Source organism: Anguilla rostrata, chromosome 9 (assembly GCF_018555375.3).
Source record: "Anguilla rostrata isolate EN2019 chromosome 9, ASM1855537v3, whole genome shotgun sequence".
NCBI lineage: Eukaryota > Metazoa > Chordata > Actinopteri > Anguilliformes > Anguillidae > Anguilla > Anguilla rostrata.
The window spans coordinates 20,599,317-20,625,045 of record NC_057941.1 but is presented as its reverse complement, the minus strand read 5'-3'; the positions used below and the strand labels follow the sequence as shown (position 1 = coordinate 20,625,045).

Sequence of the window (25,729 nt, the reverse complement as noted above, 5' to 3'; positions counted from 1 at the left end):
GTGGTTCCTAAGGAACCAAAGCCCCGATGAGACACACGCAGACACACACAAACGCCTCCCCCACTTGCTCCCCATCCATGGGGCCGTACACACCGCTTCTTATATGCTACCTTTTTCCATGCACAAGGATGGAATCAAGAACTTCCTGTTTCCCAGGTTAGACAACCCCTCCGAGCAGCCAATGATGTGGGACTACTAAGGCAAATGTCACCTGTTGCGCCTCGCTTTGTCTGATGTACTATTTTTGAGCTTCAGCTGTTTCATGCCTTTTGAATCGCATGCCCAGCGGGCAAGGAACCAACAAAGCAAGAAAGGCAGCAAAAGAATAATCTGGTGAGCTCTCTGTCACAGATTACCTTTATTGTATGTACACATACAAAAGACACACTACTGAAAATGAATGCTCCAGATCCATACAGATCATTATGTCCCCTAAATACAGCGGGTGGAGGAAAGAGGGTGTATGAAGTTAACTCAACGTGTAAGCACACCAGACATAATATTTCCTGCATCTACAGTCGGCAAATTTGAGATAATTTTATTTACTGTTGCGCACATACAGTAGCGCATATTTATTTTCTATGTTCCATGGACTACTACTGCCAGAGCAAAAAGACACACACCATATCCAAATAAATAACTTTCATTTATTAGTTTAAAATATTTACACGTCCATCACAAATCATTAGTTAAACCTTAAGTGTGGCCACACATTCAAGTTGTGGTGCAAATGCTGAAAACTGGCCCACTAAACATCCATCCAGACAACCAACTGAAACTTAAGGTGTCTTAAAATTAATAATAAAATTTATTTGGATGGGGGGGGGGGGGGTGACTCAACCATTTAAAATGTGTTTACAGGGATTCAATCTTCGTGTACTGAATCGGTCCGCCTTTCTCAAGAAGGGTTCAGTCAGCAATGGAGCTCGCCACAAGCGCTGAGACATGCCAGGTTCGGTAGGGCTTCGGTTTGGTATGCTTCCTCACATTAGCACCGCAGCACTGTGTTCTGCTGCTCCCACCGATGCACCAGACCCTCACAGGGGACCGGCTGACATCAGCGAGAGGTATGTCTCTCTTCCCTACAGCGCAAGCTCTGTTGTAGTACTGCGTGGCTGGTAGAGCAAAATGGTCGTTGGTTGGGGGAATGTGGAACAATAACATTAGACCGAATGGCAGGTTTAAATATTAAAGCATCACACAGGCATGAATAAATAGAACACAACACCACTTTCCTAATTTTCCTGATAAATTTGCTTTGCTAATATATCATTATGTAATCTATTAAGTTTCATGATTCTGTTGACAACTATTGTTATGGGTATTTTTATTTGTTTTTTTTTTTTACAGTATTTACCTAAAAGCCTGTAGGAATAATTGATTAGGTTCTAGTCTTTTTAAGTAATTAAAACTCTACCAATGTGGTGTTCCTTTCGTATGAACGGTCATTATGCAATCGATTGATTTGATTAGTTGATGAATAGACCACTTCAAAGACCGGCCATATATATATATATATATATATATATATATATATACATACCACTTGTTTGTAAATCACACTAAAACCGCCTTTTTATTGCGGGAGAACCAAAACATGTTGACTTCAAACAATAAACATAGGCTATGTACCAATAAGTCTGATTTAAAATAAATTGAATATACTGTATACTGGTTAGTGGGATTATATTAGATATCTTGTATGTATGGAGTACCTCAAAATGTAGTTTTACACTGTAATATTTTTAAAGTAAAATACATAAATAAACCGATGGGCTAAACTGTACTTAACTTAATGTTTTTGTTTCCAGAATGAGCAACATAAGCCAAAATAAGTTGCAAATGCAGCAATGAGTCCGTTCTCAGAAACACAACTGGTGCTTATGCATTCAAATTTCCATGTTACCATAAGCAACTTTTTATTCCCATTTTTCTTTTCTCCCTAATCCCTTAAACTGGCACCGAGGACCTATCTTGTCACTGACATGAGTGCAGCAAGCGGCATCCAATCAAGCAGAAGCCGAGTAATAATGTGAGAAGTGCGGAGCCAAAGGGAACCCTCTCTGAGCAATGACACGGCAAATCACACGCTGCCCCATGACAGTCCTGGCACAGGTTCACTCAAATTCATACCCAGTCACTGAAACCGCCTCAGCTGGATTCGCTACTTGAAAACCTCATTATCATTTAAGATGTCGCTTTAACATGCAATCAACTTGAAATGTACGTATTCTGGAGGACAATACCATGACGTATTACATTGTCAGATACCAGTTGAGGGTTTTGCCAGTCATGCCAAATTGCACTCGGACACAGTGTACGCAGGTTTACAAACAATCAATGTGGATGATAAAGCTGGGATGCTGAACAGATCCAGGAGTCACCAACAACTGCCCCCCCTCGCTTTTCCACACTCAATAGCCCATTACAAACATGGTACTAATTAAATTGTCAAGTCTTATTGAGCTAAAACATATCCAGTGCTTATTTGATCCCTGTTGATCCTTTATATGCAAGGTCTGGCAACCTGACATCATAAATAATTATTGCACTAATTTATCCTATTCTACAGCCAGACATTTTCAAAAACATTTCCCCACATGGCCTGGAAAATAATAGAAGTTCTGGTAAATTACAAAAGCAAAAAAAAAAGCAGCAGGGTGTAAACCACAAATTTGCTGTAGGCCTTAGCAAATAGGTGGGTGGGACCATAACACAACAATCCATTTCAGATTGATAGAGAGGCTAGATGGTTGTTTACCCTCAGGAACACATAACCACACGAATAAACACTCTCGTGTTTCCTTGAAGCTAAAGTTACACCAAACCCTATAGGTTACCTGAAACCCCTTTCAATGCTCTTTCACACAATACGTATTGAAGTAAACACAAGAAGCTGGAACCATTTAAAATACCTACTTTGTTAGGCACATACATCCTTACAACAATTTGCATGGATTCTGCATGAACTGCGGGGAATTCGTCCTAGGGTCCACCTTTTAACTTTCAGAGGACCATGTGCACTTCACGGTCCAACTCAAACAACAATTTGCATGGGTTCTGCATGAATTGCGAGGAATTCGTCCTAGGGTCAGCCTCTTAACTTTTAGAGGACCATGTGCACTTCACGGTCCAACTCAAGGAACAATAGGGGCGGGGATCGGGAATTCACACTGGCTTACTATAAACATAGGAAAAAAAACGAATGAAATGGCTACAAAGCTCCGCTTCATGTACATAGAAGTGCGGGGATGTGGTGGGGCACAGGGTGGCGGAGTGACAGCTCAAAGGGGTTCTCCTGATTGGTCCCTGGCTGAAAGCCTGGATGCGCTGTGTCCTTTGGATGTGCATTACCCTGCAGTGTCCAACACAGAGGGCACCTTGCAAAGGTCTACTTAAGAAATTGGGCTGGATAGCAGGCACAGTCTATAGCTCGCCATTAGAGAAGGCCCATTATCGCCAGACAGAGCCATACCACATCTCCATCCCCCCCACCCTGCCCTGCCTGCAGACCATAGACAGCCTCCCTGGTAGTTATGGGGGTTAGGGACAGCAGGGAGCACACTGAGGGGCATCTAGGAAGAGCCCCAGGGAGAGGCTGTGGGGCTCCATTACACTGGCCCTCTAGGGAGGGAGGCACCGGGCGTTTTTTTCACCAGTCTTAGAGTACACATTGGCGCTGGCCTGAGTCTCACAGAGGCTTGGCCCCTCTCCTGCCCTCCCGTGCCGCGACGGCCTACCCGACGTTCACCCCCAGCCCGCACTGCAGCTTGTCTCCACGGTGATTAACGAAGGCTCCCATGATTAAGGTGGCGGGCAGTGGGGACAGCCGCTTCTCCAGGACGCCGCCGATGATGCACCGGCTGTCCAGCATCCCTACGGGAGGAGCATCAGTGCTGTTAGGGCAAGTGGATTCCAACGTGACCACAGTCCAATGTGTTGTCTGCAAGCCGCAGAACAGTACGCAAGTGTTCACGGTTAAAATAGTTCCTAAGTATGCAAGGGCTTGTGGTTAAAATAGCTTATCATTTTCAGACAATGAAAAACAAAATAAATCCCCTTGCATTCTAACTGCAATCCTAAAATGCAAAGGTGTGGCTGGGAGATTAAGTGCTTATGAAAGCGACGCCGCCCTTACCTCTGAAGACCATGTTGGCTTCAGGAAGATCCATCTGGTAGCCAAAGGAGAACGTGGTCTCCTGAGTTCTGGTGCTCGCCTCAAATTCCACCCCCACCTGAATCTGAGGGTAAACATAGCACTTTAGCCGAAGAAAATTTTTGAGTAGTTTTCAGCAAAATACACCAGTAATAAAAGTGAATTTAGACTGGGCAGTTGTTGTAGCCCACAAAGAAAAGGTGTTGTGGGTTCCTCGATGGTGTATCCAGCTTCAGCACTGGCTCAGAAGTACTGCGGGGCAACAGAAAACAAGGAAGGCATTCCTGCCTCGTTGTTCAACAGTCATTCTGCTGGTAGATCAGGTGTGCGCAGTCAGCCTGTATCTGCTGAAATACAGTCTGCTTTTAGCGCAATGGCTGCACAGCACAGCTGCAGAGTCAGAAGAGACAGCAGCTGGCAGCACATGCCTAGCTCACCTCCACCGCGCACACGCTAATCTACACGCTCCTGAATGGACGAAGGACATCACAGTGATATAAATGTAAATCCCTCAATGAAAATAATCTATACAAGTCTGGCAAAAAGACAAAATAGGCGATTAAAATGTTCAAAAAGGAAATACAATACATTGCTTTGGGCAAACTAGCCCCAGTGCTATTCAAGATAGCCATAAGTATGTAGACACTGACATCCAACATCTCATCCAAAATTATGGGCATTAATATGGAGTTGTTTCTCACTTTGCTGCTATAACAACTTCCACTGTTCTGGGAAGGCTTTATGCTAGATGTTGGAGCATTGCTGCAGGGATTTGCTTCCATTCAGCCAGAAGAGCATCAGTGAGGTCGGGCACTGATTAGGCAAATAGGTCTTACTCACAGTCGGCTTTCCAAATGATCCCAAAGGTGTTAGATGGGGTTGAGGTCTGGGCTATTTGCAGGCCAGTCAAGTTCTGCCACACAAATCTCGACAAAACCGTTCCTATATGCCCGGGGGCATTGCCATGCAGAAACAGGAAAGGGCCTTTCCCAAACTGCTGCCACAGAGTTGGAAGAACAAAATCGTCTAGAATGTCATTGCATTAAGATTTGCCTTCACTGGAACTAAGCCCAAACCATGAAAAACAGCCCCAGAGGGTACCAAGGGGTGTTCCAGACACGTTTGGCATATCGTGTAGGCCTGGCACAATGCTGCACCAGCCTGCTCTGAGAATCTCCCATATCAGTCCCTCATTAGATGACTGAACTGTTCCCAATTTTGTAATAAGTAAAACCTTAATCATACATCATCTGATTGCTCCTCAGTTTCACTATGAATAGTGATGCTGCCACATAGACAATGACTCACTGATTTAATGACAAATGCACAAGTAGCCATTTTAAACTCCTGCAGTTCCCAGCATGCCTGCCTGAGTCACTGGCTGTATGACAAACATACCTGTTTATTGGCTCGGTGGTAGTAGCTGGCATGTGCACCTCCTTTACCTGCATTCAGTGTTGCCACCCAGTTTGGCCCTGATGAAAATCAGTTCCCAGATTAAAAAAAACACAGAAGATAAAAAGTGACAATGGCTTGTTGTCACTCATTATTTTTCTTTTTTGACTAAAAAAATATTTAAGCGAAGACAGTAATTCAATGGAACCCGCTCCGAAAATGAAATTATTCTAAAAATGTTTCTATAAGCTAAAAAAAAAAAGCTTTTCCCAGTCAGTGTCTTTACCTGAATACTGGCCAGCCAGTGTGAGAATGCCACCTTCTTCAGAACGACCGCGGTGGTATACCAGCTCCCCTCCCAGGACCAGCTGTGAGGACACACTCTGCAGGAAGTGTGCCACCATGATCACTGTCCACAGGGAAACAGATACAATGCAAAAAACATATAAACACATGCACACATGCACATGCCCAGCAACAAAGGATAACTATTAAATCATTAAAATTTGATTAAATTGGACGCAAACACAAATGAGCATCTACAGAAAATATATAGGCCTGCTTGATTTGCATTAATTTGCATTGCTTGCTGGTCTAATGTGTGTGGTAATTGTGTGTATGTTTGAGGTTACTTCCTGATGTTCAGTCTTGCCACTACATTGTCCAGTGGCTTGGGTCTCACCAGATTCTCTGAGGATGTCCGGATTTGCCAGAGTGACGGCCGCAGTGAAGTCCCGCCCTCTGTACTCTGTCTCGAACTGCCAGGTCACAAACTGGGACTGCTGAGTCTGAAAGAGAGAGCGAGAGAGAGAGAAACACAGCCAGATCATAAGGGAGGGACCATGGAGTGAGTGATGATGAGAGAGGGAGAGAAAGGGAGAGAATCCATGAGAATGATGGGGAGGGTGTAAAAGACTGAGCAAGAGAAAAAGAATGTGATCTTGAGAGTGAGGCAGCGAGTGAGACACCGTGTGTGAGTGAGGGAGAAAAATGTAAATCGTATACAAGCAGGAAAGAGAGAAAGACTGAGTATGGGAGTGAACCTGAGAGTGTGCGAGAGAAAAGGACAGAAGGGGTGAAAGTGGCAGAAAGAAAACACAAGAGTGAGGCTGTTTGAAGCAGAGAAAGGGAGAGAGCAACAATCTCAGTTAAGCCTAACCTGGAAGACAGCCTTGGCTCTGATTCGTTCACTCAGGTGAAACAAGGAGTGTGCGTTCAAACTGCCCGAGGAATCCATTTCACCAATCAGCATGGGGGAGTCCTGGGAAAGATTTTAGGTAGTTATATAGATGAATAACAAATCCATTCACACAGCCAGATTACAATTCAATTTGTCTTTGTCATAGTACGCAGAGAACATTACCACTTCTTTACTGTCAGTGTCCGACTGCAGGTAAGAGACATGGAAGCGATAATTTGATGGTGCCACGGCACTTAGATGAAAAGTGTGGCTGACCTAGATGCAAGATAAATGAATTATGGGTATGTGCTTAATAATACAATAATAATTTACTGTACATGCTGAGGAAGACCAAAATATTGGCTTGACAAAAAGAATAAAAACCAGAAAATAGGTAGACTGCTAAAATTTTATTTTGAAATGTAGCCTATACCATTCCATCAATGGAGTAAACTTAAATGTGTCAGAGAATTTTGAAATCCATGCGCGATAGACAGATTTTTAGCTCAGTTTGGCATAAGAGCCTGATATACATTAAGGGAACAGCTGCACAGTTATCGCTTACAATATTCTGTGTATTCTATATAAGTCTAGAAGGTTTAATCCTTGATCAGTGATAAAATGTAGAAATTAAATAGATCCCTCACCATAAATTAATTGCTGAGATAATCTATAAGTTGACCCCTCACCTTAAAGAAACTACTGAGAGTCTTGTTCACAATTAGTTTGACTCCTTCTGTCTGCTGTGGAAAGACATCTAAAAGTAAAAAAGTAAAAATACAAAGATCATTTCATTGTCTGTCTCCCCCTCAACATTGGATATTCACTTCACGTCGACAAACAGTCTGATAGCAAACTATAGCGTTTTTTTTATTTGTCCATTGTCATCAATCTTACTGCAGTTAAGCATTCAAACAAAACAATTTTGTAAGGATCATAAAAATGTATCTCTAAAAACAGGAATGAAATTGAAATTGCATTTTCAGTCAATAGCCGGACATAAGCTCTATTATTAAATGTAATCAAATCAATAGATTTGGGTTAGAATAACCTTGCAATGTTTTTGGTTCCTGTTCTTCTGTTTGCATAGAACACGAACCTTTACATTTACGGTGCAGCTCGTCAAAGCTCCCGGGGTTTGGAAGGCGACCATCCCTCCTATCCCATCGGGAGTGGGGCCTGTCCTGGGGGAAAGGTGAGTTCTGACGCCCTGGGCGAGAAGACAAGGCCAGCACACTGCCCATGGAAACCAGCAGGGGGCGGAATAGACACTCGTGTTTTCTGCCTGACCTACCACCTCCTGCAAAACATATTTGCTAGCAATGCAAACTCAGAATTAAATGGCATGCGCACACTTACTAACGTACCAAATTTATACATCAGTATAAAAGCCTCTGCATCTCCACGACGATGCAGAAATAAAAATCAATACTTGTTCGAAAAGGTCTATACCCTAGCACACAGAGCATCCGAAAGGTAGTCCTATTTCCTTAAGAGAAAAGCCATATTTTGCTTTATAGCAAATAAATGTCTTAATAAATTGTAATATATAACGTTAAAATATAACATTGGTAAGAGTAGTTTTGAACATCTGAATTAAAATGAAGGGCACCGCTGAAAGTCAATCAATAGTTATTATTATTATTATTATTATTCACATTTGTATTGCAGCATCAGCAGTAGTGCCGGGAGTAGTCGTATCGAGCTACTATCTGGCCTTGTAACGTCAGTAATAACGTAAGAAACAATGTGGTGATGCTCGTACTTGCATCACCGGTATCTGCCGTTATTACTGCTACAATCGGTAGTTTAAATTTCACAATCAATGACAGATGCCGAAGAAATGCCAACCCAAATGCATGATGTAAATAAAATAAAATACAGTTTGTTGGCTTTCTACTTACGCTTAGGTCTGCTACAGCCCAAATATCAAGCACATAACAACAACGGAGATGATTCTTCACCAAAGACGGTATATGAATTAGATGCTTCTGTATAAAATTGTGTAACGGAACTGTGCAATTCGACTTCACTCCCCCGTCGATCGTCACAGAAATAATTCCCCCTAGAAAATGCCAACGAAAATATTGTTCCGCTTTTTTAGACACAACTAAAAAGAAACTTGCTTGTTTTTAAACATTCAGGTGCGTCGTTTCGAAGACATGTCTATGTGTAAACCTGCACTTGTAGTCTATATCATCCTGGTTACAAAACAAGTATATACCATCTTTATTTACGTTTTGTCACTTGGGCGGGGATAGTTATTTTATGGTTGGTAGACGCTGGACCGGATTTCCTTTTCACGTTGCAAGATGGCTGATGAAGCTACTAGGAAAGCGGTGTCAGAGATACCGCTTTTGAAAACCAACTCCGGTCCGAGAGACAAAGAGCTGTGGGTGCAGAGGTTGAGAGAGGAATACTTAGCTCTTATTAAAGTAAGTCAGAAACACACAATGCATTGCGATGCTTTCGTGTCAGTCGTAGTCACTTATACGTTTCATAGACACTGGCAGCTAGGAGGCTAATTTAAAGAGCGAACTTAAGCATGATTAGGTGTGTTTTAGCGGAGAAATTATGTTTTTGAATGGGAATTTCGTAGAGTCCGCGGACAGCAGGACATATACTTATTTTAAATGAAAGAGAATGTTGCTGGTTGCCATCTCTATGTCAATATCATAGCAAGTTGCAGCATATGTTGACTCAGCGCCACTATCAAGCCAGCCAAGCATTATTATCTAACTTTAGCTACGTGTTCATGATTGACTGAGTAGCTTCAGCTAATCTTAAAGTTAAAAAGATATTCCGACGTCGGTTAATGCATAACGTTAAGTGAACACGATGTTTTATTTTTGCATCACTGTCTTCTGTCATCTACAGTATGTCGAGAACAACAAGTCCGCTGATAATGACTGGTTCCGTCTAGAGTCCAACAAGGAGGGCACCAGGTGAGTTCGGCATTATGGGCGATTATATGCCTCCGATGATGTTTTTAGACATAAGTTATATTGAAATAGGCAATTGTCACAATCTTACTTGTATATATTACAACATTTACTTATAGTATGTTTAATGCACTGACGGTAGAGGGTTCCTGTAACAAGATCATTTGTGTACTTTCTCCAGGTGGTTTGGAAAATGTTGGTACATTCATGACCTGCTGAAGTATGAGTTTGACATGGAATTTGATGTAAGTGTTGGAGATGGTCATGACACGTGGTGACTAATTCTGTGTTTTATCTTAATGACTTCATGTTTTGTTCCACCTAATCTGATTTAGCTCCTGTCCCATATCCAGATCCCAGTCACATATCCGGCAACAGCCCCTGAAGTGGCCATCCCAGAATTGGATGGCAAGACAGCCAAGATGTATAGGTCAGTGTACTTCACTAATGTATAGTAATAATGTGTTTGTGTATGTGTACATTTTTTCCTTCATTCTTCTTTTTCTTTTCACTACAAGGGAAACCATAACCGTGCACATATTTGTTTTGTAATTATGCCATTTGGAGCCTCAAATTATGATCTGCCATTCTACTTATTTGGGGGAAACTGACACTCATTCGTCATTACTGTTCATCAATTTATTAAGGCAGTCATTTCCTTGCCCTGACATTTAAAAAAAATATTTGGCCATAGCTGTAGAGTGCATACATAGCCTTGCTGGAAACATTTTATTGTGGTCCAATATAGGAGTAAACTAGCGTTGGTGTATCTGACTTGTTAAGAAAACTAAGCCAATTGGGTGATTGGTTGGAATAAAAGAAGGTAGACACGCAGGCAAGAGATTCTTTTATAACTGATCGATTATAGTATAGCTTTGTCTGCAGTGAGATTGTATGCACTGTCACAACATGAATATAAACGAATTGTTTTAATATTGTTGAATGACAAGAGTTTTTGCCATGTCAAATGCATCAGTGTAGGTATTTTCTATTGACATTATTGCAATGTTGACATTCATTGTAAATAACTTCAGTAATAATTGTCATCACACTGTGTTAAAATTTGATCACTTTATTTTTTGTGGTGAAAGGGGAGGGAAGATTTGTCTTACTGACCACTTCAAGCCCCTGTGGGCCAGGAATGTGCCGAAGTTCGGGCTGGCTCATCTGATGGCTCTTGGGGTGTGTAGATTTAACTGCACTCATACTCACGCAATGCAATTTAAATTCAGACGCCTGTTGGCAGAAGCATTGAATTCTGTTGATCTTTCCCTCCACTCGCAGCTGGGGCCCTGGTTGGCTGTTGAGATACCTGACCTGATTGCGAAGGGACTTATTCAACACAAGGAGCAACAGAACAGCAGCTGAGGCTCATGGGAAATTGCCTTCACCGGTAGTGAGCAGGCGAGGGAGAGACTGATCATCATACCTTAGCTTCCCCCTGGCTGTAGACCTTCCCCTCTGATACGAAGCCCTCCTCACCCCAACCTTTTCATATTCAGTCAAAGGATTTAACACTGAGCATGAGGGAAGACAAGGAATCTCAATAACAAACTGATCTTAACATTTCTTTCCTGGGAAGCTACTACGTCATATATGTGTATATGTATATATATATATATATATATATATATATATATATATATCACTTCCATTACCATACAGTAAATTCTATATGGTTTGGGACCAGTATAACATGACACACGAGGAAAGTAAGTTATCGCTCCCTTAATGGTCACCATACTGCCCCACAGTTTAGAAATGGTAGAATGTGTCACCCAGTGTCTTGTATAGCTCATTCTTTTAACCCATTAACGGAGAACTTCATGGGAACATGGTTTGTTTGCTACATGGCGCGGATCATGAAAATCATCATGCAACTGTCTGCCCTGTTACAAGAAACTAAAGCTTCATTGGCCTTCCTTCGAAGTTATCACTGTATTGCAACGTAAGGGAATGAAACTATTTTTGATGTTGAGGAGAAATATAAAAAATGCTGAACTGTTGTGAGATGTGGATGTCTCATTAGTGCTCATTCACACAGTGTGAAGGGAGTTCATTCACACAGTCCAGTGGAAAGCTAGAGCTGTGGTTTAGTTAAGTTTAGTTTAGTTTGAGGAAAAAGTTAAAACAGAACTGTAAAATGCAGTGTCTTTCCTGAGGATAACACATTAAAGTATTAAAAATACTTATTTCCAATGTATTCCTCAATGTTATACACCACACAGAAGACATAAAGACAGTTCCACACTACATAAAAATGTACCATAGTACATTAACAATAAGCATATGCAATATCCCCAATAACAATTAAAACATTCAGGATAACCATCGTACACTATCTAAATAACACACAATTAATTAGGGACCTAACCAGACCACAAATTAAATACAATGCAAGCCAGTATTGGGACCATAGACCGATTGGGATGCACTCCCAGAGTTGTCGAGCAGTCCCTTTGAGAGAATCAAGGGCCCTCCGAAGGAACCAGTCACATTGCCATTAGTAATATCCCACAATCCAACAGGAGCAAATATGAGACCATCAATCTTAGAGTATGTAATCCATCCATATTTTCTCATGTAGAAACAAAGATAATATATAAAACAGATGTGCTGCTCAGTTATATGGAGAATCTGTCTGGTCTTGCAATTTTACGAATGTCTCACCCTCACTAAGACAAAGCATTTCATCTCTCTGGCTTTTTCCAATTTATCCAAAAACAGTTTTCCTTAAAGTTATGCTCTCACATTTATACAGTGTGCATTACATTCTTAATTTGATCTTAATTTGTAATCATAAACCTAACTACATTTATTTGTACATATTTATAGCCTTCACAAATGACAAACTCATTTTTTATAGCCTTTTTTATTTAACTATAATAAAGTTTTCAAGTTTTTAAAAACACAAAGTACATTAAGTCCAGCAGTGACCAGCTTGGCAGTTGAATTTCAGGCTGCTTTTATAAAATAGACAGTTTTTCCTGATGGCAGTGCCTATTACTGAGATCACCAGTTTATTTAACCAAATTTCTTGCAGTAAGACAAATTGGCAACTTACGTGATATATTCGTAAATCAAAAAAATCAGCCCTTCAGAGGTAAGCAGTAGATAAAGCCTAAAGCTAGGCTTCATTGTAAGGCCTTACATTTTCGTTTATATATCACAAATAGGAGAGAAGCTAATTGTTTCACCTGATAAAACTGTAATAACATAGGTTACTCTTCCTGATTCAGAATAGAAGCATTAAGGATAAGAAATGATTTGTATCTGCAACACTCTTCCCCAGCTCTCAGCTTCTGAACTTGCATAAATGTTTGTTCATGAAGATGCAGATGTTTTCTCCACAGCCCCAGCACCTCTCCGTGGCGTGAGCGGACGTCGCCTTCTTGCAGATCTGGCACGTTCCCCCCGAGCCCTGACCGTTGTTGGCGGGTTTGCTCTTTGCTTGGGCGATGAGACCTTTCAGTTCGGCAAGAATGGTGGTGTTTGGTGCCAGGGCGATGTCAATCACCTCAATGCGATTGGGGTCCCAGACGCAGTCCTCCTCCAAGCCGCTGGGTACAGCCCGCATGCCGCAGTTCGGGGGGACCCAGGCGGTGTCGTAGCCCTGGCTGTGCCAAGTTTTCTGCATTGGGTGGTTGTCTGTGTCGATGCGCTTAACTTTTCCCGTGTCCACACGCAGCTTCAGAACAACCCGGTCGTTCACGGAAGAATGAAGAGGATAGCGCTCAGCTTTCTTCTGGTTGCGACTGATATACACGCCCGGACCCAGCATGCCGTCGGGAGACTGGCGGAATCCCTGTTTTATGATGTCACGGGCAGTCTGTACTTTAGTGCCGTGATACATGGTGTAGAGCTTGCCCGATTTGGGCACTTGTTCTGCCTGTAGGTGCTGGTCGTCATCGTAAGTCACCTCCCAGCCGTAAAAGTCGAGGGACATTTCTGCTGCCGTTTAGGATGCCCGCTTTGCCTATTCTGTTTCAGTTTTTGGGGAGGAAAAAATAAGGTGAAAGGCGGTCAACACGTTTGGTCGTATGTAGTAAAATGTTAGAAACCAGTAGGCTATAGGAAGCACCGAACTGAGCCCAGTGATATTTACCAGTGTCGCGTTGAATTATTCGTACAGCCTATCCTACGTTTTAGGTAGATTTAGGTTCACGTTGTTTCAGATAAAAAATAAATAGGCTATAATAGGCTACATTAAACTGATCCTGGTTTAAACATATGTTTGGGTGCCACTTGCAGAATATATGTCCCTGCAATTCCTCTGCTGAACTGCTCTGGGCTACCTATATTCCTAGGGGATATGGGATGTCACCATTATCTTCATTTAACATGAACCTACCGAAAGAGGAACTATAGCTATAGCCCATGCCTGCCTATCAATTCAGAAATAACACAATCAATAGCTGGAGAGGATATAGCCTATAGCCAGCCCAACTGTATCTATTGGTTCTCTTTGATGACTGGTTTCCAAATGATCGAATTAAAAAAATAAAATAAAAAATAGTCTCAAATGAACTAAAATCAAAACGCAAACTCGGAGAGTGAACTAGGGAAATGAGCATAGATTTCAATCACGCTGTATTCAGTAACTTTATCGTTAAAGATGACTGTTGTACATGTTCAAGGTGTTCATTTTAAGCAGAATATGACCACACACACACACACAGAAATACAAAGAATAAAAAACACGCTTTTTTCAAGTTGCCTAACTTAGACTTCGGGCAAACTAAAATAAATAAATAAATACATAAATAAATAATATAATCCAGTAGTAAATAACCTATTTTGTCGCTTGTTTGTTCAGTTCTGTGAAGACCACATACCTTGTTTGCGACAGGCGCCCAGCGAGTCCGAGAAAAGCTTTCAGTTTCTTTTCTTCGGCAACCGCCTTGGTCTGAACTGAATTAGGCTAACCAAAGCAGAGGAGGCGGGATGCAGTGATAAAATGTAGGCTAGTTCACAAATCTTTACTGCATTAAAAATTTTACTGGATATACTGTTCTTATTAGCTGAACAACACAATGTGAATAAATACGACTTATTTATGGTTGCTGTGTCAATAAAAAAGCTTGTCACAGATCGTATCATTTGTAACCCACATGACTTAAATTGAGTTAAATTAACTCAAAATTGGTACTGCAATCAGTTACTTGAGAATTCCTGACTGGGAGAAACAGAATTTGAATTAATATTGATAGTGTTGGTATCTGTAGGCAACTGTAAGCCTATGTAAATGTGTGTTTTTATTTCATTTTATTTTTTCGACGATGGTGTACGACTTAAACTTTATGGGGAAATAACCGATTTAAGTTAAACGTTTATTCGCTACCAAAAGGCAGGCTGTCTAACAGCATAATGTACCAGAGACTGTAAAAAATAGATATGAACTGTAGCCTACATCACGTGCCTGTGTTTTTTCTGTTGGTGTTTCTGAAGCAAGAAATCTAACTTCCCTTGTGAGCGCAAAAGGAAACTAAGGAACGTGGGTGATCAGTGCAACCTAGGTGTCAAAGTCCAGTACCAGAGACTGTATAAAAATCTACCCACACTGTATAAGTATTTATGTAGTTCATTGCTAGTATCCAAAGTTCCGCCTCTGTCTGAAATCCATGGTTTTATTGGTCGCCTTTCAAATTGTGTGTCGTTAATAGTCTTCCGTTGTGGAAACTAACGTGGGGGTACACGTAGGCTATATTAAAATTAATTATTAAAAATACATTAATATATCCTCTAAATTGGTTGAACCGAATATTAGATTAAAAACAGCTCAATACAGAAGTACACAAACAATTGATAGGAATAAACTCTACAATTAAATATTGAACTGGTGCACTAGTGTTTCTTTCAGGTTCTTCGTGATCGACACACCCATTTTGGAAAAAGAGGTAAACGTTTGCAGTAGATAATGAATCAGGTGGACTCATTTACGTTGGATGTGAGAGCGGAGTTACCTCGATGGAAAATTACGATATGATTGTTTGAAACAAGTATTCAACATTTGAAATATTCTTCCATTCATCGCCGGTTGCAATGCACGTGTTCCTCCAGTGTTGGTTTAACAACAGCTAGTTAGTTGTTTAAATCTCATGGGAAGGAAAGTGAGTGGCGGCGTCACACTCATTGATGATCACGAGCAAATTAGATGGCTAACATTTGGTAGCCAAGTTAGCTGGCTTGCTGCTGGTTATCGAGCTAGCTATGCAAATCGCGTCTACAACGCGTAGCTGTCTCTACAGGATAGTTCCTAATGCAATTATACACTTAGCGCAGTGTGTGTGGTCAAGGGCATCTCGTCAACTATACAATCAGCTATTGCTGGCTTGCTACAAGACTGCAGTGCTACGTCGCGATCTATTTGCAAATAGCAGTGAGGTTAGCAGGCTAGCTATTTTTAAAGAATCTTTTCAATGCTATCGTTGTGTGCATTTTCACTCTCGTGGTTGTGGTCGTAATTGTGTTATTTACCTAGATAGTTAAATACGGGCTACGAGTAAACTAAAATGTTGCCTAGATTACTTGCTTTCAAGTGGTGTTTTTTGGAGAAACTAACGTTAACAAGTAGTATGTCCTTCCACAAGGTAGGCTGAAGTTATGAACCTCCGTTGATTTTATTTGTAGACTGAAGCAAGATCGCTGTAGGTAGGTGGCTGGTTTGAGCTAAGTGCTTTGCATAAACCGTAGGAAAAAAAAATCTCAATTTCATTCGTTCACATCCTGTGCTGCGTTGCCAAGTATTGTGACAATGACAACTCGACGGAAAGTTCTCCTGGTCGGCGAGGGTAACTTTTCGTTCTCAGCCGCCCTGTGCCAGACTGCCGAGGACCGTGTGAGAGTGACGGCCACCTGCCTGCAGTCTGAAGAGGTTGCAAGACGGCAGGACAGCGCGGAGGAGAATTTACAGCGTCTCAAAGAGTGCGGTATGTTCAGGATCGGTGGTCCTCACCATTAAACCTCATTACAATGACGCTGTAGGCAGGACTCAAAACGTTATCGGGATGTTTTTATAAGCGTGGGCCAGCAGTTTCTCGGTACATTTATGTTGCGAAGTTGAGATTTTCTACTTATTATATGGGCGCTGTGGATTAGTCTCCTTTAATTAACAAATGACTGAGCAAACGTAAGATGTAACTGTCAGGGGATTAGAAAAATGACTTAATTCACCACACCCCCTTACAGGAGCTGAGGTGTACTTCCATGTGGACTGCACACGTCTGACAGAGTGTGAGACGCTGTCCCAGCAGCTGTTTGACTGCATCATCTTTAATTTCCCTCACTGTGGTCGTAAGAGTGGGGTGAAGAAAAATCGCAGCCTGTTGGCAAAGTTCTTTCACAGGTGAGTGCTGGTGTTACTGTGCTGAATTAATATCTGTATTACACCCAGAGCTGGGCCATCCAATAGGCCATATAGGTGACTGTCTTGGGCCCTGGCATGGTTAAGGGGTCTGCATGTCTTTTGGAAATTATTTTTATTATTTTGGGGCCCATTTTCAAGATACTGCTAAGGGCCCCATAGACTCATGGGCCAGCTCTGATTGGACCAGTCAAATAACGCTGCGTCACAATAGAAATGCCAGTTAGATTTCAGACTACTACTGCTGTTGTTTTGACATTTTGTTGGACACTGTTAGTGCTAATTAATAGTCTGAAGATAAATTTAACCTTTGACTTTGCTACCATGTCCAGCTGTGTGCAAGTACTGACACAGAGCGGCGAGGTCCATGTGGCACTGTGTAATGGGCAAGGGGGCACACCAGTGGACAAGCCCATAAGGGAGTGGCACAATAGCTGGCAGGCTGTTGCCATGGCAGCTGAGGCGGGGCTTATCCTGAGTGACATCTGCCCTTTTGATCGGGACAAGTACCAGAGCTACAAGTGTTCAGGTTACAGGTAACGCTTGTCAAATTCTGTTGTTCTGTGGCTTGCTCTCATTACTGTGTGTAATATCAGACTGTCTTGCACTTCTCAGCTCAGACTAAGCTGTAATATGGTATTCAATGCATGGTAAAGACTGCACTCTGAAACGTTTACACTGCTATATTTAACACTATATTTGATAGCCCTTTACATTTTTTAAAAAGGTAAAGCGCATTGAGAGACACTCTTTACATTGAGAGACCAGTGCCACACAATATATCAAATAAGGCTTGGTTCTCCTTTCTGGTGAAGAATATAATACCCGCATTCACCCTTTCACATGGAGTATAACACCTTGCTAACAAATGAAATGTTTCATTGTAAAGTGTGATACCTAATCACTGTCTTCACAATGGGTTATGGTTCAAATTTGAGTGATGCAGTTGGTCTCAGTTCTGTTTCGTCAGATCTGGCACAGTGGTCAATCTCCGTTTAAAATTGTTGCAGTAGGTGGATGTTCATGCAGTCTTTTTGCAAAAACGCATGTCATGTCAAAGTGTTAGCAAATTCCAAGTGTGTTGTTTTCAATTTTATGAATCAAACTAAACTTTCAGTGATCATGGATCATCAGGACATTGCTCCGATTACTTTTGTTACCCACACAAGACTGAAACTTGAACAAACTTACTCTCAACAATGGCAATAAGTTGCCAGACCCCATACTCACTGCCATTCAGTTAGGGGTTTGATGACCTAACAAAGGGGCCCAGCCTTGCACAAGATTAACAACTGTATCTGGACAGCAAACAGCACAAAACAGTGCTTTTTATTTGTATGTCCACTTGTCTCCTGCAGTGTTAAAACATTCAGGGTTTTATGTTTTACCAACCGGTTGAGATTCCGTAATAAACATCTGCAATGATGGCTGGATGGAGAGCATCAGAGAAAATGTCCGCTTTTGTTGTGACCATTTCATATTGGGTAAGAAGAAAATGGCCGCATTAACCGTAGCTGGTCAAGGAGCAAAGGTTTGAATGTCAGTACTTTGATACAGGATTATTTTCATGATCTGAAAAGAAAACCAAGTTGTGTTTGATGCAATATTATGTGCCGCTTGTACGTCTTTCTGTATGTTTAGACTAGTGGGCATGTGGTGTGATCATTAACTGCTTGTGCATGAATTTGCATATAAGGCCACTGGACAAGTCGCAGAATCAAACTGTTGTCCTCAAGTTCAATGCGGAAGTGTGCTCTCAGTTGTCAGTCGCCATGTAGAAAGGAGACGAGACACTGTATTCGGTGAAACAAGGATTACCGTCAGTTTGTTTTACAGGGCTGTGTGTGACTGAATGAGTCGTGTGTAATGAATATTAAATGCATGAGTAATGCTCCAGATGGAAAACGATCACCGGCTACGGCAGCTTACAAACAGTGTGGTATGTAGCAGTGTGTTTTGGCCAGTCGCTGCCTGAGGTACACCAGACTGGCTGAAATGCATCACTGCATGTTCCACTTGAGCTCCGGCAGCTTTGAGTATTTGTTTATTGTTTATCTGTGTGGAGCGTGACTTGAGCACTTTGTCATATCTCGGACCCAATAACCGTAAAACAGACAGTTCTCATTGTTTCACCAAATGCAGGTTTCTCTTTTTTTCCCCCTCCGTGTTTTGTGCTCTTTGTCATGTAGCCTGCTCCATCTCTGAACCCAGGCCGAGGAGAGGTGGTTCCTCGCAAGGTCAGAGTTCAGCACTTTTACACTGTGATTTCATAATTTCTCAGGAGCCAGGACAAAGGCTTCCATGTGGAAGGCGCACTCACGCACACGTTCACGCGCAGTCTCCCTTACACCGCGCTGCAGCGAGTCAAAATGGAGGCGCTGCTGGGGCGGGAGACCGTCCTCTTCGAGATTCCAGAAGAGCTGAGCGAATATGTGAACAGGTACCCTTGACTCATACAGTCACAGCTGCAGCTGAAGTCTGTTGTTCAGGTTTCGAGTCCTACAACATTGCCTCTGATTTACGTACACAAAAAAATCCTGTACTATGCCGAGTAAATTAAAGTTACAATCGAAGATTTCTGTTTCGTTCTCTTTGGCGGTACCAATGGCGAAAAGCAGTAATTGCAGGTGTGTTTTTGGACCTCACTTCCCAGAGATCCAACCGGATCCAACCAGTGTCGCCTGTGTGACGTCAGTCAGTTGGCACCTGGGCCACGCCAACTATAACACTTACTATTTACTGAATAAAAAATGGTTGTTATAAAAGTAACGTTATGTACACACTTATTCATTGTCTAACATAAGGCTAACTTAAGCTGCCTTTACACTGCCGAGCTGGGTTAAAATGCTGTAGCAGACCTGGGGTAGAATTAATGATGATCAATTTCCACAGATGTTCTTTATCCACCTTTTGCCCGGTATGAACATATTTACACTGCAGAGAAGAATTTGCAGGATTTGCTGCGGCTCTTACAATTATGTATCTCGTGCACACTAAACAGTCTTTCTCGTGAATGATTGTTGTGTGATATTTTTGATGAAGCAACTGCCTTGCAAAATGTTACCGCTGGTGTTTCTGGTTTTGCTAGCAAACTGTTTGAGAATAAAGCGGAGCTGGGTGTTAAATTAGCAATCAGAACAAGAATAATAAAACAAAAACAACGGAGATTTCATCAAAAAAGGGCAAGGCTGAAGTACCATATGAGGAAGCGTAATAAAATAATAACTCTAATCCATACTGCTGTATTCTTTTATTTAGTTTTCTCCGGTTTGACATCTTTACACTGAAATCAGACCTGGCTCTGCTCCACCTATACCCCTAGTTAATGCTCTGTGTAAAGACGGCTTTATTCCGATCATTATAATATATTGATGAACTTGATGGCAATGTAAATAACGGTAACGTTAAGGCCAATTCAGATCAATGATTTGCAACGGTTTTAGAATGTTGCAGAGAAAATTGCAGCGGTGTGAACTGGTTAGTTGCAGAGCGTTGCCTGGGGTCTCAAAAGACCCACCTTGTCAAATCGCCAAATGCAGTTATAACGTTTGCAATCAGACGTCTTGGAATTTTGCAAGCTGCATCCAGTCTCGTTGCGAATCATTGATATGAACTGACCATAAGTTAGCTACATTGCATCGTTGCAACAAGGTAGCATTGCATTCGAGAAATGTTTTGCGAGGTCGGTACCAGTCGGTAGCATTAGCTAGCGTTTTTTCTAATTGTTAGCTGATATTAAATTGTGTTAATTACATTAGCTAGCTAGCTAACGCAACGTTACCTGATATGAGAGATGGATACTGTGCGCAACTTTGTCTAAACTAATGTTGCCTTTCTTGACATGATCCAGTAGCTAGCGTTAGCTGTGCAAATAGCTAGACTATGTAATTTAGTAACGTTACATTGTCATCAAATGTAATACGAAATCTACATAAACAAATAATATGATCTCATGTTACACAACTTTTTAGGGTTCCCCCCCCCCCGTTATTGTAACGCTAGCAGACACCGGAAAAAACAGTACACCGCTCACACGAGTTGAAGAGCGAGCCTGTTGCGTTAGCTCCGTCTACCCTCTCTGGCGGACCAACCACTGATGGGTGATGGAAAACGTGTCACTAACTATGCGCGGCTTGTGATTTTTTCCCGGGAATGTCGCCACAGACAACCAGTTCTTTAATCATAAATAATAATAATAATATAAATTAATAATAGGCTCAATCACCATTGTGTTACCTAATTTGGCGATGGATAGTGACTGAACAGACATTTATTTTAATGAAAATCTTCGAGATTATTACTTTAAGTAACCCGGAAAAATGAGGGTTAATATTTTGCTCAAGTGAGGGCTGCTGATTGACTAATGCTGCTAAGACACCATTCCAGTGTGTAGACATGCACCGTGGTCTGGTATTGAATCCAGGTTAATGCTAGTGGTGCCGACAGTGTTGAGCAGCCCTGCAGGGTTGCATATAATTGGCCTTAACATTGCCCAGTCTGAAAGTAGTTTTTCTGTCTGGACGACCTTCCAAAATTCACGCAGGTCTCCTGTTACATTGAACACCTGCAGTCTGTCGCTCGCGTTCACCTTGCGGCATCTTTCCCGGTCAGGGACTTCCTGCGTCCGCAGTCGCGCCACCCAGTGCGGATAGTTCAGGAGCAGCTGCTGAGGGAGCTGCAGTCCGATGGGCCGGTGCACGCGCTGGAGGTCAAGTGGCCCAAGCTCTTCCGAAACTCCCCGGAGAGGCTGGGGGCCTGCGGGCCCGAGGTGGCCCCCTCGGAGGTCTACTGGATCCGCCCCACGGGGACCCGCGCACTGGGCGAGGAGGACGCTGGCGCCGAAGAGGACCGCGGCTCCAACAGCGGCCAGGACGGGGCTGCCCGGGGCTACGGGCTCCGCCCGTCCCTGCTGACGCACGTCCAGGAGCTGGCGCGGCGCGAGGACTTCCGGCCCGGGGTGCTACACGCCATGAGCGGCCTGGTGTTCCGCAGGGCGCCCGTCTCCCGATGCGGGGGCAGCGGCGCTCCCGCCTTCCACCAGCTGCTCCTCGCGGGGGCCTTCCCCGACGAGCCCCGGCCCCTACTGCATCTCCAGGGCCGCCTGGAGGCCCTGCTGGCCCCGTACGGCTTCTCCTTTAAGGAGGAGGAGGAGGAGGGAGGCGCAGTGAGTCAGGTGTTGGTGCATTCGAAGGGCCCCACCAGAGCGGGACGCCTGGCCGCTCTGCCCCCCCTGGAGGGCGAGGGCCCAAAGGGTGCGGGGCTGTGCGTGGCCACGCTCAGCCTGGACCTGCTGGCTCTGCAGCTCTTCTCCGTGCCTGACTGGCGTCTGCTGTGGAGCCCCGACCCGCGCTTCCTGGCTCACTTCCTCCCCGAGTCGCCCGGGCCCTTCCGGAGCTTCTCCCTGTACCCGCCGGCCTACACACACGACATCAGCTTCTGGGTGGAGCCCGACAGCTTCGACGAGCTGGAATTTCACGCCCTGGTGCGGCGGGTGTCGGCGGGCGCCGTCAGGGAGGTGGCGCTAGTGGATCGCTTCCGGCACCCCCACATGGGCCACGCCAGCCTCTGCTACCGTCTGACCTACCAGTCCTCAGACCGCGCCCTCTCGCGCAGCCAAGCTCTGGGCATGCAGCTAAAGCTACGCCAGCTCCTCCCCCTGCAGCTTCAGGTCACACTGAGGTAGAGAGGGAGTTAGATGAATAGATATAGGTATAGATTAATGTTACATGCTCTTGTTCAGTTAAGGGTGTCTGTAGAAAGGAAAAAGGGATACAGTTGAGTATGCATCCTTGCCACTCGTGTGTGTTGGGATACAGTTAGTGGGTGGTATAAAAAGGGCGGGGCACAAGGTTTGTAAGTAGAGAAAGCCTGTTTACCTCAAGGTAGCAGTTTATGCGGCAGGTCATGTGGCAGTGAGACATAAATTGTGCTGCTTGCACCAGAGCAGTTCTGGACTCACTTCTGGTCGTCTCTGCCATATGCCTCTGGATTATGGCATTAACACCCAGTTCAATTCAGGAACTCTTTAGTTAACTTGTACAGTGGCCTAAAGGCACTTCCATCCATCCATTTTCTATACCCGCTTATTCCTGCTCAGGGTCGAGGGAGGCACTGGAGCCTATCCCAGCATGCATTGGACGAGCGGCAGGAATACACCCTGGACAGTTTGCAGTCCATCACACACCATTTACTCACACATTCATACTTGGGGGCAATTTAGCCTTTCCAGTTAGCCTAACCTGCATGTCTTTGGATTGTGGGAGGAAACCGGAGTACCTGGAGGAAACCCAGGTGAACACGGCGAGAACATGCAGACTCCACACAGAAAGACCCTGGCTGGGATTCAAACCAAACCGTCTTGTTGTGAGGCAACAGTACTACCTACTGCACCCCCGTGCTACCCCGTAAAGGGACTTGCACTGCAAAATGATTGGTGATGATAGAAAAAAACAATGTAGTTATTTATTTGTTTGACAGAAAAATGAGGTAAAAGTTGGAATGCTTGGATTTCACAGTGGGCTTGGAACATTGTGTGGACATCGATTTTGTTTAGAAGTAGAGATTATGCCCCATGATTTTGAAAACTGGTTTTTTTAAAAGCCAGTAGGGATACAGTGGATACTGCCTATTATTTGATGCTGTCTTGTCTGTTTATTAATATACATTATTAATTTCTTACTTTCCCCATGTCCTGTGTTTTTGCTTTGCTACATTTCACTGTTTTTCAACCCTGTTACTGGGGACTCACTATGCTGGTTTCATAGCAAATCTTTTAATCAATTAAGGTTACTGAAAATGTGTTCTACCATATTGGTGTCGTTGACCTTATTTTAACACAATGGAGGTTTGGCTTGCTGCCATTTTCTCAGTAAATTCATTCATTTTAAACAAATGGTTTCAGGTTTCCACACTGAACAAATGGGAGCCAACTATTTCACGAGTCAGTTTGTAACTGAATAAATAAAAAATGGAACCTCTTTCAAATGGAATCATTTGCCATATAGTACATATACCACAGTAAATGAAAAAACAGGTCTGACCGATTGAAATTCCGGGGATGTGAATTTGGGATATTTATTTTCAAGGGCATGTTGCTATGGTTGGAACAAATACCAACATATCACAGTGGGTCCCCAGGACTTTTCAAAACAACTAAGTTTTAAAAATGTTGTAACAGTTTTTCTTTGTATTGCTGTAAATTATGGTAATGAATTCTCTGCATCTTGTATTTTAAATGTAGCTGGCTTTCCTTAGAAAGTGTTAGAACACACTTGCAGCCCCCTTACTGATGAAAAGAAATTGTGCTGCTGAGTTCAGTTGTAAATGCATCCCCCCCCAGAAATGTGTATAATTGTTGTTGTGACTAGTCTGTCTGAAATATTGTGCATCTTTGTGCGTGAGTTTTGAGTTTACATGCATGTTTACCTTTTTACCCTAACAAATATGTACTATGATGAGTTAAAAACGGTGGAATGTAAATTGACGTGCTGCTAATTCACACAGGATGATAAGCCATAATACAGTATAGATGGTTGTCCACTTCACCTCACTCTTTGTAAGGGCTTACATGCAGAGCCTTTATTAACAGGTTGTTGACTGAAATGATATCATTGCCTATTAGTTGGGACACCTCAGTGCTTACCTATATTTATTTATATATATATATTCTCTATACTGAATAGAGCTGTGCTGTGTAGAGCAGCTGTGTCTTTATCCTAATTATCCTGGGGTAATCAGATTTATGGCTGTCCAAGAAGATATTCCCTATATAAGGTGTTTTGCTTTAGGCAATGCACAATCTGTCTGCAATTATATCGCTGTCTGATGATGTTGGTTAAAGTTTTCATTCTCCTATCGGTCAGATGAAGCCAATATGGCAACCGATAATTATTTCTATTGAAAGCATCCTTGTACAAGGCCAAGGATGGAAACAACACATGGCTACAACAACATGATTAAAATTTGTTAAAAGAAATGAGAAACAATATTAGTAGCCTATTTAAAATGGCTATCCTTAATTGTTCAGTTTTGGTGAATTTGGCAACATCTGTGGTGACTGGAATTGGTCACAGAATGAATATGTACTGATTTGTACAAATGCATACATTTTTGTAAATTCATATTCCTTTTTCAGAAATACCTCATAATTCATGTGTGAAAACCATATGTATGTTTTCTGCATGTATGTTTTGCAATAAGACACTCAAATGTAAAATTGGCTTGTGTGATGTGTGGAATATGGATTTGCTGATTAAGTTACACATGTACATTCAGTGAATTCAGTTTGTGAGTTTTCTTTTTTTATATTTTTCATTTTGAAACTTTCCTTGCACTGTTCCTGTGCCTCAATCCACACAAAAATATCTACCGTTCCACACTGTACTGTGGTGTTGGTGATTTACCAGCCTTTCTGGGAACCAGGACTCATTCTTTGCATCCCAGGATGTAAGAACAGGGAAACCTCTGCAGTGAGTAAAACAGATCGATAGTCCCTTTATGTAGAACGTGCATGATTTGAGACCGGGGTGGGGGGAGATTGCAATCGTAAGATGCACCTGTGGTTTTGGCCTATAACATTACACACAATATTTTCCAGGACAACTACTGGTTTTTTGGGACGTTTTGGCAATTCTCTCATTTTCCATGACTGGAACACTGCATCACAAAAGGAAATATCCATGTTTTCCAGGACG

The 25,729-nt window shown here is 42.6% G+C and overlaps 4 protein-coding genes across 11 annotated transcripts; 2 read left to right on the top strand and 2 right to left on the bottom strand.

The window, feature by feature from the left end:
• Positions 1–627: 627 nt before the first annotated feature.
• Positions 628–8,799, bottom strand: si:dkey-71l1.1 (uncharacterized protein LOC569883 homolog). 2 transcript variants are annotated; one of them, XM_064350989.1, is made up of 10 exons: positions 8,636–8,799; positions 7,831–8,047; positions 7,421–7,488; positions 6,915–7,007; positions 6,711–6,812; positions 6,234–6,339; positions 5,838–5,960; positions 5,555–5,631; positions 4,139–4,241; positions 628–3,876 (listed from the first exon to the last, which is right to left on the bottom strand). In XM_064350989.1, exons 2-10 carry the CDS (start codon positions 7,973–7,975, stop codon positions 3,737–3,739), a joined length of 957 nt encoding a protein of 318 aa, XP_064207059.1. In that variant the 5' UTR covers positions 7,976–8,047; positions 8,636–8,799; the 3' UTR covers positions 628–3,736. The 2 variants fall into 2 exon arrangements, with proteins under 2 accessions (XP_064207059.1, XP_064207058.1); XM_064350988.1 differs by having other exon boundaries at positions 7,831–8,031.
• Positions 8,800–8,930: 131 nt separating this feature from the next.
• On the top strand, positions 8,931–11,861 carry ufc1 (ubiquitin-fold modifier conjugating enzyme 1). 2 transcript variants are annotated; one of them, XM_064350994.1, is made up of 6 exons: positions 8,931–9,166; positions 9,609–9,676; positions 9,855–9,918; positions 10,009–10,103; positions 10,765–10,855; positions 10,958–11,861. In XM_064350994.1, the coding sequence occupies exons 1-6, from the start codon at positions 9,044–9,046 to the stop codon at positions 11,039–11,041; spliced, it is 525 nt and encodes a 174-aa protein (XP_064207064.1). In that variant the 5' UTR covers positions 8,931–9,043; the 3' UTR covers positions 11,042–11,861. The 2 variants fall into 2 exon arrangements, with proteins under 2 accessions (XP_064207064.1, XP_064207065.1); XM_064350995.1 differs by having other exon boundaries at positions 8,993–9,166; positions 10,027–10,103.
• gig2p (grass carp reovirus (GCRV)-induced gene 2p) lies at positions 11,775–15,721 on the bottom strand. 2 transcript variants are annotated; one of them, XM_064350991.1, is made up of 3 exons: positions 15,637–15,721; positions 14,509–14,584; positions 11,775–13,654 (listed from the first exon to the last, which is right to left on the bottom strand). In XM_064350991.1, the coding sequence occupies exon 3, from the start codon at positions 13,617–13,619 to the stop codon at positions 12,969–12,971; it is 651 nt and encodes a 216-aa protein (XP_064207061.1). In that variant the 5' UTR covers positions 13,620–13,654; positions 14,509–14,584; positions 15,637–15,721; the 3' UTR covers positions 11,775–12,968. The 2 variants fall into 2 exon arrangements, with proteins under 2 accessions (XP_064207061.1, XP_064207060.1); XM_064350990.1 differs by lacking the exon at positions 15,637–15,721 and having other exon boundaries at positions 14,509–15,209.
• Positions 15,598–25,251, top strand: fdxacb1 (ferredoxin-fold anticodon binding domain containing 1). 5 transcript variants are annotated; one of them, XM_064350975.1, is made up of 7 exons: positions 15,598–15,672; positions 16,264–16,327; positions 16,420–16,602; positions 16,862–17,018; positions 17,369–17,572; positions 19,318–19,476; positions 21,648–25,251. In XM_064350975.1, exons 3-7 carry the CDS (start codon positions 16,428–16,430, stop codon positions 22,717–22,719), a joined length of 1,767 nt encoding a protein of 588 aa, XP_064207045.1. In that variant the 5' UTR covers positions 15,598–15,672; positions 16,264–16,327; positions 16,420–16,427; the 3' UTR covers positions 22,720–25,251. The 5 variants fall into 5 exon arrangements, with proteins under 5 accessions (XP_064207045.1, XP_064207042.1, XP_064207043.1 ...); XM_064350973.1 differs by lacking the exon at positions 15,598–15,672 and adding an exon at positions 15,816–16,057 and having other exon boundaries at positions 16,268–16,327; XM_064350974.1 differs by lacking the exon at positions 15,598–15,672 and adding an exon at positions 15,816–16,057.
• The last annotated feature ends 478 nt before the right edge of the window (positions 25,252–25,729 follow it).